Consider the following 11,202-nt stretch of genomic DNA (forward strand, 5'->3'; position numbering starts at 1 on the left):
TCTAATTATTCTATGTTGAGACTAATATTAGAATAAATATGTAATCCCTAAAAACTTACAAGTCAAATGCTATGTGTGGAGAGAGGAGAGAGGCATTTGTCACAGAAAATCCAAAATCCACACATGTTGAAGAAATCACCTATGCCTGGTTAAGATCATGTTCAGTATAGTTTGCATTATTTATGATTAAAAAAAAAAATAGTACGAAGAACAAAGGAAATTCTCCAATCTGTTTGCCAAGAGTCTTCATGTTTTCTCTTTGCACTACTTCTTTATAAAGCAGAAAAAAATGCTAGGAAGTGGGGCACCTGGGTGGCTCAGTGGGTTAAAGCCTCTGCCTTTGGCTCAGGTCATGGTCCCAGGGTCCCAGGGTCCCAGGGTCCCAGGGTCCCAGGGTCCCAGGGTCCTGGGATGGAGCCCCACATCGGGCTTTCTGCTCAGCAGGGAGCCTGCTTCCCTTCCTCTCTCTCTGCCTGCCTCTCTGCCTACTTGTGATCTGTCAAATAAATAAATAAAATCTTAAAAAAAAAAATGCTAGGCAGTCAGATGATGCTATAACCGCTTCTACTTGACAAAGTGCCAAAAGAGGGCTACAGCTAGATCAAGGGGAAGAGGGAAGAAGAAAAATCAGATAAACCACATTTTCCAAATCAACTACTGCTAACATGATGAAAGACACAAAAAGGCATTTGTGATACAGCTCTTCCCCAGCCTCCTAACCAAACACTTATGAGAACATATTTCTTCTTGCTCCATTTCTTCAGGTCCAGTGATCGTTTATGGGTAGAAAATGGGGAAAACCCAGCAACTTCATATGTTGGGAAGAGTAAAGGAAATTTATTTCACACTTATTCACTACTTACTCTGTGTCATGCCCCATTCTATTTTACAAATATTAACAGATCTCCTCCTCCCAACAGCCTTATGAGCTAGCTACTACTATCCTTATTTTACAGATGGAGGAACTGAGGCACACAGAGGTAACTACACTTGTTGGTTACCAGCAAATACCTAGTAGAAACTGGGTTCCAATATAAACAGAGTGGTGTGAGCCCTTCTCTTTGGCTTCCCCCTTTGCTGCCTGAGATAATTTAGCCCCTGGAGCGGTAAGGGCTCGGTGGAGGCTTCAGGGGATAGTTGCTTAGATTTCTACTCTTCCGAGCAGCTTCCCCCAACCAGCAAACATCACTTACTGCCCATCAAGTTTATTTATGCTTCACCCTCCCGAGCTCGCACGGGCTTTCTACTCCGAACCTCTGCCTGCACACCTGCCCAGATAGCCCCAGCCTCAGCACCAGGGGCGCGGCATTTACTGACCCAGGGTCTGACCAGTTGGTTCCCTCCCAGCACAGGGCGGGGAACCTCTGATAATGGTTTGGGGAATGAGATGTCCAAGGCTAGCAGAGATGTCACAGGCTGAAAGGGCTGGAGTGCCAAGCCTCCTTTCCAGGCGGACCCGTGAAGTCCCGACCGCGGTAAGGAGAAACTTCAACCTGGGAGAAACTGGGGTAGGGGACCAAGCTTAATCCCAAATCTTAACATTGATTTCAACTACTAGCTCATTTAAAAATAAAAGGAGAGAGGAAAAAGAAACACTTTGGAGTTATTGTTCCAAGTCCCATAACAACTCTGTGACCTCTGGTCTCTTCTACCAAACCGCGAGAGTAAGCTAAGCCGGGGCGCTGAGTGCACCCCACTACGCCTTCCACCCGGCCCGCGGTGTCTTCGGCCCTCCCCCTGGTCCGGTGTTCTCCCACAAGCCGATTCGGAGAAAATATCCCAGTCCGCACTAAACGGGGAACTCACGGCTGGGCAAGGGAGACATCCTGGGGGCCCCCCCACACGCTTTTAGGGTCAGGGGAGGGGACTATAACTTGAGCATTGCCTTTTAGTTCCGGGACAAGAAGTGCGCCAAAACTTCCTGAGTCACCAACCGCTCCCACCTGCCGGAAGCCACCGCCGGGGCGTCCTCCTCCTGCTAAACAGCTGCGTCTCCCGTGAGCCCGCGGGAGCTCGAGGACTACGACTCCCGGCATGCTCCGAGGCCTCTGGAGTTAACCCTTAGGGGCCCGCAGCCTCCTCCCAGCGCCCCGCCTCCAGCCTTACCTGGACCCCGCAGGGTGAGTTTTTGCGAGCTGGGGAGGGACTCTTTCCTTTATTTAAGCTTGATTTAAGGTGTGCGTGCGTGCGTGCGTGCGCGTGCGTGTGTGTGGGTGTGTGTGCGTGTGTGTGTGATGTATTCTGGGAGGGTGGAATGATTCTGATTTTTTCTAAAATGGGACAGTGTTCGGTAATGAGATTCAGACGCATTTTTGCAAGTGGAAGACAGATCATCCACTCTGAACCCCAGGGTCTAAGGGGAATCACTACTATTTTACGCAGAATGCTGCCTAAATCCTTTCCTTCCTTTTCCCTAGAACAAAAGTAGCCAGCAACCTCCCCCCTCTCCCAACCACCTCAGACTTAGACCCAACCCTGGTGCCCCCCTGTAAGGTTTGGGACCTGGGGCCAGTGTCAGAGTTTTTATTATTCTCTGGTTGAGGGGTAAGTACCCTTGGAGCCCATTGGACCTCCCACATCCTTTTGGATTAGAGATTTTAGGATTTAGGCCCTTTGCCTCTCAGGGCCTCCTGCCCTTCCCCTCAGGTGCCACCACAGAGTGAGTCCCTGCAAATTCAGCTGCATATTTAGCAGGCACCCTACCTTTGTCTGACCTGAATGACCATGGGCTTGTGGAAAAGGGTTCCTTCCTTGGGAGTATGGGTAGTGGGCAGTAAACCTGATCCTTGCCCCCACCCTTACCCTTAATACAATACTGGGAACAGGAGACAATGGGGGTGTCACACTCCTCTTTCTGTTACTATTCTTTATCTATATTGTGCACAATTCCAGTTCTGGGCTGGGAGGGAAGGCAGCAGGGACTGTAATTTTGGGGGATTATTAGTCTATGGGGTCAACTACCCCTGTTCCTCAACCGTGGTCGGAGGGGAGTGGAGGAGCTGCTTATTCTTTTCACCTTTCACTGCTCCCAGACCCCACTTTTTTTTTTTTTTTTAAGATTTTATTTTTAAGTAGTCTGCACACGCAATGTGGGGCCTGAACCTACAACTCTGAGATAGGAGTCGCATGTTCTACTGACTGAGCTAAGCAGGTGCCCCTCCCAGACTCCTTTAACAATCCCAGTTCACAAGTTCCCCCTCCCTGCCTTCAAGAATCTAAAGCTGCTAGAAAAAAGGGCTACTCTGTGTCAGGGGGTTGAGGCCTGGAATGCCTGCATCCTCTTCTTTGCTTCACCCCTATGTTAGTGTCTGTCACTGGCAAACATCCTATCCTTATCCTGGAGGTTAACTCCCTCATTCTGGGCCATCTCTGGCTTCCTTCCCCTGCCCCCAAAGGGGCCATTGTTCTGGCCAGCATTTGGGGCCAAGTGAACAGAAGCGAGAAGACCTTGGGACAGGAGTCCTAAACCATAGGAGTCCAGGGCAGGCCAGCATATCTCTCCTCTATCTCACCCTCCCCACCGCCAACTGGCTCCCTGCCCCTGCCCCCGCCCCTTGACATCCCAGACTCCCTGGCTATTTAAACAGAGATGGGTGCCCCCATCGGCACACTGTCCTTTGGCCACTGGACATCATGCCTCCCAAGAAGGATGTTCCTATGAAGAAACCGGCAGGACCCTCTATTGCCAAACCTGCTGCCAAACCCGCAGTTGGAGCCCCTTCAGCCAAGACCAAGGCTGAGCCAGCTCCAGCTGCCCCTCCAGCCCTTCAGAAAACCCAGGAGCCCCCCATCGATCTCTCCAAAGTGGTGGTGAGTTCCGGGAAGGTGAAGAAAGAATTTGGAAGGGATGATACAGGGTGGGAAACAGCCTAGGAGATGAGGGGGTATCTAGAAAACAGGGAATCAGTGAGCACCAGCAGATACTAGAGATTCCTCTTAGTCCCCCGCCCTGCCCCCCTCCATTTCGAAGCATCCAGGCTTATGACTCTGCTGTTCTTTTTTGTTCTCTCCCTCTAACCTATAACATGTGTGTGCGTATGTACACACATTCTCACTGACACCCCTGCCAGAAGCAGGGACCTGTGAGATGGGGAACATCTGGGTTCTGAGGACGGTTTCAAGGTGAAGAGAGGGAGCTTGTGCCTGTGCCTGGCTGACTGTTCAATTCTAAAAGCCACAGCTCTGAACCCCAGGAGGGAAGGCTGAAGAGGACAGACTTGTTAGACAATCACAGCTGGGGGCCAGGGGTAAATTTAGCCTTTGTTCAACCCCCAGTTATGTGAGGGATGCAGAGCTCAGGGCACTGGAGGGAGGGAAACAGGTGGCATGGGATTAACCCTGTTCCCAGGAAACCCTCCCCCCCATAATTCCTCCTCTTGGGATTCTCCCAAGGTCCAGAGCTGGGAATGGGACTGAGGTGGCTGGGCTCCCAGCCTGGTCTCGTTGGGCCCCTCCCCAAGAGTGGCTGCCAGTTGGTTGAGAGGAGTGCTGGAGAGAGATTGAATGAGCCCTGTCATCCCTCCTCACCTGCTCTTTTCTTCCACAGATCGAGTTTAACAAGGACCAGCTGGAGGGTGAGGAGAAGCTGGTCCCTTAAGCTCCACTGTCTAGTCCCAAGCCCCTGATCAGATCCTCTTTCTCTTCCCTTGACTCCGGTCCCAACCTTGAAAACTTCCACACTAGTGGTCTTTGGGTTCCCTATTCTGCCCGGCTCTATCACATAGTTTCTGAATCTCCTTTCTCTCAGGGGTGGGGGAGGGGTGGCGATGGGAACCCCTGGTCCCAATACTGACCTTTGCTTATACTTCAGAGTTCAAGGAGGCTTTTGAGCTGTTTGACCGAGTAGGGGATGGCAAGATCCTGTACAGTCAGTGTGGGGATGTGATGAGGGCCCTGGGCCAGAACCCCACGAACGCCGAGGTGCTCAAGGTCCTGGGGAACCCCAAGAGTGATGGTGAGGGGGACACCTGGAACAATGCGGGTTTTCAGTGTGGTGGTGGAACCGAGGAATGTTGGCAAGGTGACAGAGGATGCTGGGGTGGGTTTCAGGACTTCAAAAACTATCAAACGCGGCTAGAAAAACAAACTGAATGTTGAACAGGATGAAGGCCTACGTGATAGGGTTGGGAGCTGGGTCCAAGGTGACACTGCACTGACCTCTTCCTCCTCTTTTCAACCATTAGAGCTGAAGTCCCGGCGTGTGGACTTCGAGACTTTCCTGCCCATGCTCCAGGCCGTAGCCAAAAACCGGGACCAAGGCACATATGAGGACTACCTGGAAGGGCTTCGGGTGTTTGACAAAGAGGGGAATGGCAAAGTCATGGGAGCAGAGCTCAGACATGTCCTTACCACCCTGGGTAAGGCAGGGACCAGAACTCCTGTGGTTGGAGAGGAGGGGGTGGACCAAGGTTAGCCAAGTAGGCAGAGCCAGGGAAGGATTATCGGCCTATAGGTCATGGGCAGGAGACTGAGAAGGTCAGAGCCATGGCGGCAGAATCCGAAGGGCTTCTTCCTGCAGGAGGTAAAGTGGGGGTAGATGCAGATGCCTCCCTAAGGACAGAGGAAAGAAGATGAGGTGGAAAACCTGATTTTCTGTTGTGGAAGAGATGCTTGTGCTCTGTGATCTGGTAGCCCCTTAACCCTCTGGAATTCACTTTCCCTCTGTGAAAGCTTTCACCAGGTGCTAGTGCAGGTGAAATGGAAAACAAGATCCAGGGACAGATTCTAGCTGTTACCATTACAAGGAGGGGATTCCTTTGGGGTTCTGTTGCCATGAGCAAGTTTCCAAGGGTGGGAGAAGAGAAGGTACCACCTAGGAGAGAGAGGCCTGGTTGGTGAGGGATGGAGGGCAGGGACTAAAATGCTATGTCTGGGGCTCAGGAGAGAAGATGACTGAAGAGGAGGTGGAGACTGTTCTGGCAGGACATGAGGACAGCAATGGCTGCATCAACTATGAAGGTGAGGGGCCAGCGAAGCAGAAGGGACAGGGAAGAAGGGGAGGAAGGCTCGCGGTCTGTGGACACCCGAGGCCTAGATTGTCTAAAATCAGATGGATTATCCAAGGGCCCGCTTCTGAACCCCTCTTGCCTCCTCTCTGCAGCCTTCCTGAAGCACATCCTAAGCGTCTGAGCTCCTACAGGTAGGGCTCCTCCCTCCCCACTCCCCGAGAGGCACGTTTCCTTTCCTTTCCTCAGCCAAGGCAGGAAAGCAGGGAAGTGCGTTTTCACGTCCTGCTGCGCGCGAGCGACCGGCCTTGGCAACTTTCATGTTTTTCCACAGATGCGGTGGGGGTCGGACACTGCCCCACCCCCACCCCCCCTCCTCTCCGGCAGGCGGAAGCACGTTCCTGCCGCTAGGAGGCCACCTATTGTTTCCAAATAAAGAGACGATTCCTCACTAGGCGTCCGACTGTTGCTTTCTTCCGAGGTGGGGGAGGGAGGAAGGAAGGGAGCAGTGACCGATATCCAATCCGATATCCTCTGATCTTCCTGCTGGACCGAGTAGCAGGCTCTCCGCGCCCCGCTCGATCCGCTTCTACGGTTTCCTCCTAGCCAGGTAGGGATAAGCCGAAGGAAGCAGCGGCGGGCCCCGCCCACCTCATTACTAATCTAGCGAAGTTATCTGCATAAAGCCAGGCCAGGACTCCTATTGGCTGGATCAGCTGAGAGTGACGTCATTGGGACGTACTAAGACTAGGGTTGGGCTGGGAACCGGAGCCATTACTGCAGGGAAAGGTCCCGCGGAGCGGAGCGGTCAAGATGGTGGGGCCCGGGGCCTGGAACGATGAGCGGGATTTGGGGCGAGAGGCGGGAAGTCGGGGGTGGGGGTTTGCAAAGGGAAGCTGAGGGCCTGGAAGGTCGGGGGTGGGGTTGGAAAGTTTGGGGGTCTTGTCCTGTCGGAAAGCGAGTCCCCAGCTCGGAACAGGAGTTTGTGGTTCAGTTTGTGGGACTGGGATAGAAGCTTGGGGTTCAGATGCTGACTGCTCCCCTCTTCCCTGAGCAGTGTGATTTCACCGAGGACCAGACTGCAGGTAAGTAATCTCTGACCCCTACTGAGGTCATGTTTAGGGAGAGGGACCCCCGCCTCTAGCACCTACCTCCTAACCCCAACCTGTCATCTCTTCAGCGCCCCCAGGGAAGTACTTACCGAATTCCCTTCTCCCGCTTTCTGGATCCTCCATTTTCTTTTCTCACTCTTTCTTCCTCCCTCCCCTTCCACTCTAGATCCGAGCCCCAAGCCCCGGGTGAGTTTTAGGTGGTGTGGGTATGTGAAACAACTTGGTCACCTAATGCCTGTTGTGTGTGGGATGTGGGGAGGGTGTATTAAGTTGCCTGTGCTCCTCTGTCCCTTAATCAGCTTCTGCCTCTTTTTTCCTCCTGTGACAACACCCCGCGCCCCCCCCCCCGCCCCCAGCTTGGAACTGTGAAGATTGTAAAAAGCAGTGACCTGGAATCTTGTGAAAATGGGGACAGGGGGATTTGCTGAGGATATTTCATAGCTGTACCCTCTGAAGGTCTCTTTCTGTACAGGAGGGGTGGGAAGTATCAGGCTGGGATGACCCCAGTCCCAGGCTGCTGCTCCCACTTCCTTATAAGGACAGGCCCCAGACAGGGCGGTGGCAAATTCCTGCCCTTAGTAAGAGTAGTGAGGCAGTTGGGCGGGCTTGCTGTAGGCAGGGGGGTATGTGAATGACAGTTCTGCCCAGGGAGGGAGGAAAGCTGTGTCATTATGTGGGACACCTGTGTTGGGAGGCAGGGACACTAGGCCCTCTTAGTGGACTTAGGTGTACAGTGGTACAAATACCTGGTTTCCTCAGCATGATCGAAGTTGAATGGGCAGGGGGGGGGGTGGGGTTAACCTGCCATATGCTTAGTGCTGATGTATATCTGAATCTTCAGAGTTCAAGGAGGCCTTTCAGCTGTTTGACCGAACAGGGGATGGCAAGATCCTGTACAGCCAGTGTGGGGACGTGATGAGGGCCCTGGGCCAGAACCCCACGAACGCCGAGGTGCTCAAGGTCCTGGGGAACCCCAAGAGTGATGGTGAGGGTCCTTGCGGACAATTTCTCAGTGTGGTGATGGGCCTACAGCTCTTCAGCTGAGAGCTTCCCTTTATCTGCATAGGCCCAAAACTCAGGCAGGTTTATCTCAGCTAGCAAACCCAACAGATTTCTCCTGCTTTGAGTGGCAGCCACCTCCTCACTCGTGGTCCCTGTCATGTCCTCAGTCCCAAGAACCTGCCTGACTTTCCTTCCGCCTCCTTTATGGCAGAGATGAATGTGAAGGTGCTGGACTTTGAACACTTCCTGCCCATGCTGCAGACTGTGGCCAAGAACAAGGACCAGGGCACTTATGAGGACTATGTCGAAGGCCTTCGGGTGTTTGACAAGGAGGGGAATGGCACCGTCATGGGTGCTGAAATCCGGCATGTTCTTGTCACCCTGGGTAAGGCTCTACCCTGGCTCCTGGAGTGGCGGTGCCACCTGATACATGCCTGCCACCCAGTCCCCAAAATGCATTTTTTCCTCTCTCTACAGGTGAGAAGATGACGGAGGAAGAAGTAGAGATGCTGGTGGCAGGGCACGAGGACAGCAACGGTTGTATCAACTATGAAGGTGAGGGATGAATTGGGGCTCTCGTGGACGAAGTTGTCTAGGCAGGTCACCCCCAGCGTTTGGGGCTCTCCCTGTCCCTGGGCTCCAAAAAGAACCCGGAGGCAAGGGGCAGGGCCCAGCCCAGCCCAGGAGTGGGAGGCCATGGGAACATGACAGGAAAGGAAGGGGTAATGTGTAAAGGGGGTTGGGAGGCGGGAAGGAATGGGAAGTCAAAGGGAATGTTTGTTCCTCCATCACCTGACCCCTTCACCCCACGTCTGTGTCTTGTCTTCACCACGAATGTCTCTTCCTTCCTGCAGCGTTTGTGAGGCATATCCTGTCGGGGTGACGGGCCCATGGGGCGGGTACGGCTCCTCCCAGCCTCCCCTTCTCTAGTTGCCCCCTCCCCAGTGTTTTTCTGCCCAACCTCTGCTCTCTAGCCCCTGCCCTTGCCCTACTACCATCTGACTTCCTCCTAGCATGTTTGTGCATGGAGCTGACTGGGAAGGGGAGGGGTTCCTCAAAGAGGAAGACAGCCTGGGGGTGTGGTACCTCCTTTTCTCCTAGAATGGGCTCTGAGGTTTTGCTTCTAGGGCCCAAGGTGCTGGTGTCTGGGAGCTCACACCAGCCTGTTCTGGTCTTGCCTAGGGGTGATCCTCTGGCCCTGGGGCACAGGTGGTTGGCATAGGGGGTTGGTTGCCTGCCCTGTTGTGCTGCTGGAGCTGACTAGTCTTTTCTTCTTTCTTCTGCTGGGCAGCTTGGAGGTACCCTAACCCAAACCTCTGTCTTCTCCTGCCAATGGCTGACAGTAGCTGTAGGTGTAGTTAAGAACTTTCCTGCCTCCTGCTGTGTTCTCGCTGCTCAGGGTGGGGTGGAGGGACTAATAGCGGGTGCGGGGGGAGCTGGGGGCCGAGAGAACTGGGCAGATCAAGGTGGCTCCTCCGCAAAGCCAGGGTTGGTTTCTGCGGGTGCACTCCTAGGCTACCTTCGTGGTCCTGTGGTCTCCTGGCCCCTGGTGGACCCCTCCCCGCGGCCCTCCTCCCTGGCTCATCCCTCTCTCCAATCCACAGAGCTTGTCCGTATGGTGCTGAATGGCTGAGGATGTTCCTGGTGTGCCCAAGCCCCGTGCCTTCCCCTGCGTGAGACTGCATGTAGCCCCGAATGCGTCCTAGGTCCTCTTGTCACAGCACCTCTGCCAGCTTGTCTCTTGGATAATATCTGCTGTCAGCAGTCACCAAATAAACTTGCTCTGTGCCCTAAGTATGGTTCTACTTTCCTTCCTGAGCAGGGTGAAGGGCAGGAGAGACCATCCAGGGTCCTAGGCCAGGGGCTGGGAAAGCTTGGGGAAGAAGGGCTTGTAGAATCCGTCTTGGTGTCATTTAAAGACTGCTGGCTCCATTCATTGATGCCACAAAGGCTACCCCCTGGGGGATTAAGGAAGCCAGACATACCCTTAGGACCAAGGCTGACCATGCTCGGTGCTGTCTCCACCAGGAGGTCCTCCTAGCCCTCCAGCTGGTTCAACCCAGCCCTCATCCTCACAAGCACTGGTGGCCTCTTGTGGGGAAAGCCCAGGGAGTGTATGATGGAGCAAAAGCCAGGCCTTTGTTAGCACTGCCCACGCCTGTCACTTCATAACACAAACTTGTGAGATGCCTGCCTTCTTCCTGCCTTAATAAGGAAAGGAATGAAGCCCTTACTTCGGTGAGGATAAATATGTAAAATCTCTATTGGGGACGTTCTTCCAAGTCTCAGCTATTTTTAGGGCAGGTGAGCACCTCTGCCTGGCTCCCACACCCCAAGGCACAGTCCCCACGGTTGTGCTGCCTGCAGCCCATTGCAGAGAAAGGCCTAATGGCTGTGTCCCAGTGGCTGGCCCAGTGCCTCTCCAGCCCAGGCGAATGCCCCTGGGAAGGACTCCGGGAAGGCTGCCCCAGTCCAAATCCCCCTGCCTGATAGCCACAGGTCAGAGAACACAGAAGCATTCACAAGATGGAACTGAAAGCAAATTAATTTATAAAAAAAAAAAAAAAGAAAGAAAAAAAAAAGGGAAAAGAAAAGAAAAAAAAAAGAAAATTTACAGATAACCTTGAACAGAAGAAAGGTGCCAAGACGCAGAGGAAGAGAAACACGGGGACGTGAGGAACAAAGGCCTGGTGGGAGGGACCAGGGAGAGCTGGTGGGAGGCCTGGCGTCCTGGCTGCCTTCACATCAAGGATGAAGAAGGGAAAGGTGGTAGGGGAGGCAGTGGAATCCAGGGAGCAGAGCCAAGCTGCAAGCTGGGGGTAGGCACTACCCTGGGTCGGGCACCCCTCCACTGTCCCCAAGTCCCAGGGAACCCCTAGCTACCAGTCAAGGTTCTGAGGATCTTGGTGGAAGAGGTTAGAGGGGTGACCCACCAAGTAATAAGAAGGAGGTGCTTAAGTGCTTTTTTAAAAACTCAGGTTTTTACAATTCCCCATCTTCTCTAGCTCCCCTCTCCCATGTCTTCTAGGAGCCCAGGGACCGGGCCCAGGGAGGAGGAACAGTGCTCTTTCTTCCTCTATTACCTATCACAGGAATCCCCAAAATACGTTTCCCCACCAAATACACATACGCTGACATCAACT

At 53.5% G+C, this 11,202-nt stretch overlaps 2 protein-coding genes across 4 annotated transcripts; both read left to right on the forward strand.

Annotated features, from left to right (window-relative positions):
* The first annotated feature begins 1,953 nt into the window (after positions 1 to 1,953).
* Positions 1,954 to 7,980, forward strand: MYL6B (myosin light chain 6B). 2 transcript variants are annotated; one of them, XM_032348605.1, is made up of 11 exons: positions 1,955 to 2,120; positions 3,588 to 3,810; positions 4,547 to 4,574; positions 4,811 to 4,954; positions 5,184 to 5,357; positions 5,881 to 5,958; positions 6,101 to 6,139; positions 6,280 to 6,555; positions 7,003 to 7,030; positions 7,224 to 7,243; positions 7,899 to 7,975. In XM_032348605.1, exons 2-7 carry the CDS (start codon positions 3,634 to 3,636, stop codon positions 6,127 to 6,129), a joined length of 630 nt encoding a protein of 209 aa, XP_032204496.1. In that variant the 5' UTR covers positions 1,955 to 2,120; positions 3,588 to 3,633; the 3' UTR covers positions 6,130 to 6,139; positions 6,280 to 6,555; positions 7,003 to 7,030; positions 7,224 to 7,243; positions 7,899 to 7,975. The 2 variants fall into 2 exon arrangements, with proteins under 2 accessions (XP_032204495.1, XP_032204496.1); XM_032348604.1 differs by lacking the exon at positions 7,224 to 7,243 and having other exon boundaries at positions 1,954 to 2,120; positions 7,899 to 7,980.
* MYL6 (myosin light chain 6) lies at positions 6,669 to 9,853 on the forward strand. 2 transcript variants are annotated; one of them, XM_032348606.1, is made up of 7 exons: positions 6,669 to 6,761; positions 7,003 to 7,030; positions 7,899 to 8,042; positions 8,271 to 8,444; positions 8,537 to 8,614; positions 8,914 to 8,958; positions 9,664 to 9,853. In XM_032348606.1, the coding sequence occupies exons 1-6, from the start codon at positions 6,759 to 6,761 to the stop codon at positions 8,940 to 8,942; spliced, it is 456 nt and encodes a 151-aa protein (XP_032204497.1). In that variant the 5' UTR covers positions 6,669 to 6,758; the 3' UTR covers positions 8,943 to 8,958; positions 9,664 to 9,853. The 2 variants fall into 2 exon arrangements, with proteins under 2 accessions (XP_032204497.1, XP_032204498.1); XM_032348607.1 differs by lacking the exon at positions 8,914 to 8,958.
* The last annotated feature ends 1,349 nt before the right edge of the window (positions 9,854 to 11,202 follow it).

The sequence above is a fragment of the Mustela erminea genome, chromosome 6 (genome assembly GCF_009829155.1).
Source record: "Mustela erminea isolate mMusErm1 chromosome 6, mMusErm1.Pri, whole genome shotgun sequence".
Classification (NCBI taxonomy): domain Eukaryota; kingdom Metazoa; phylum Chordata; class Mammalia; order Carnivora; family Mustelidae; genus Mustela; species Mustela erminea.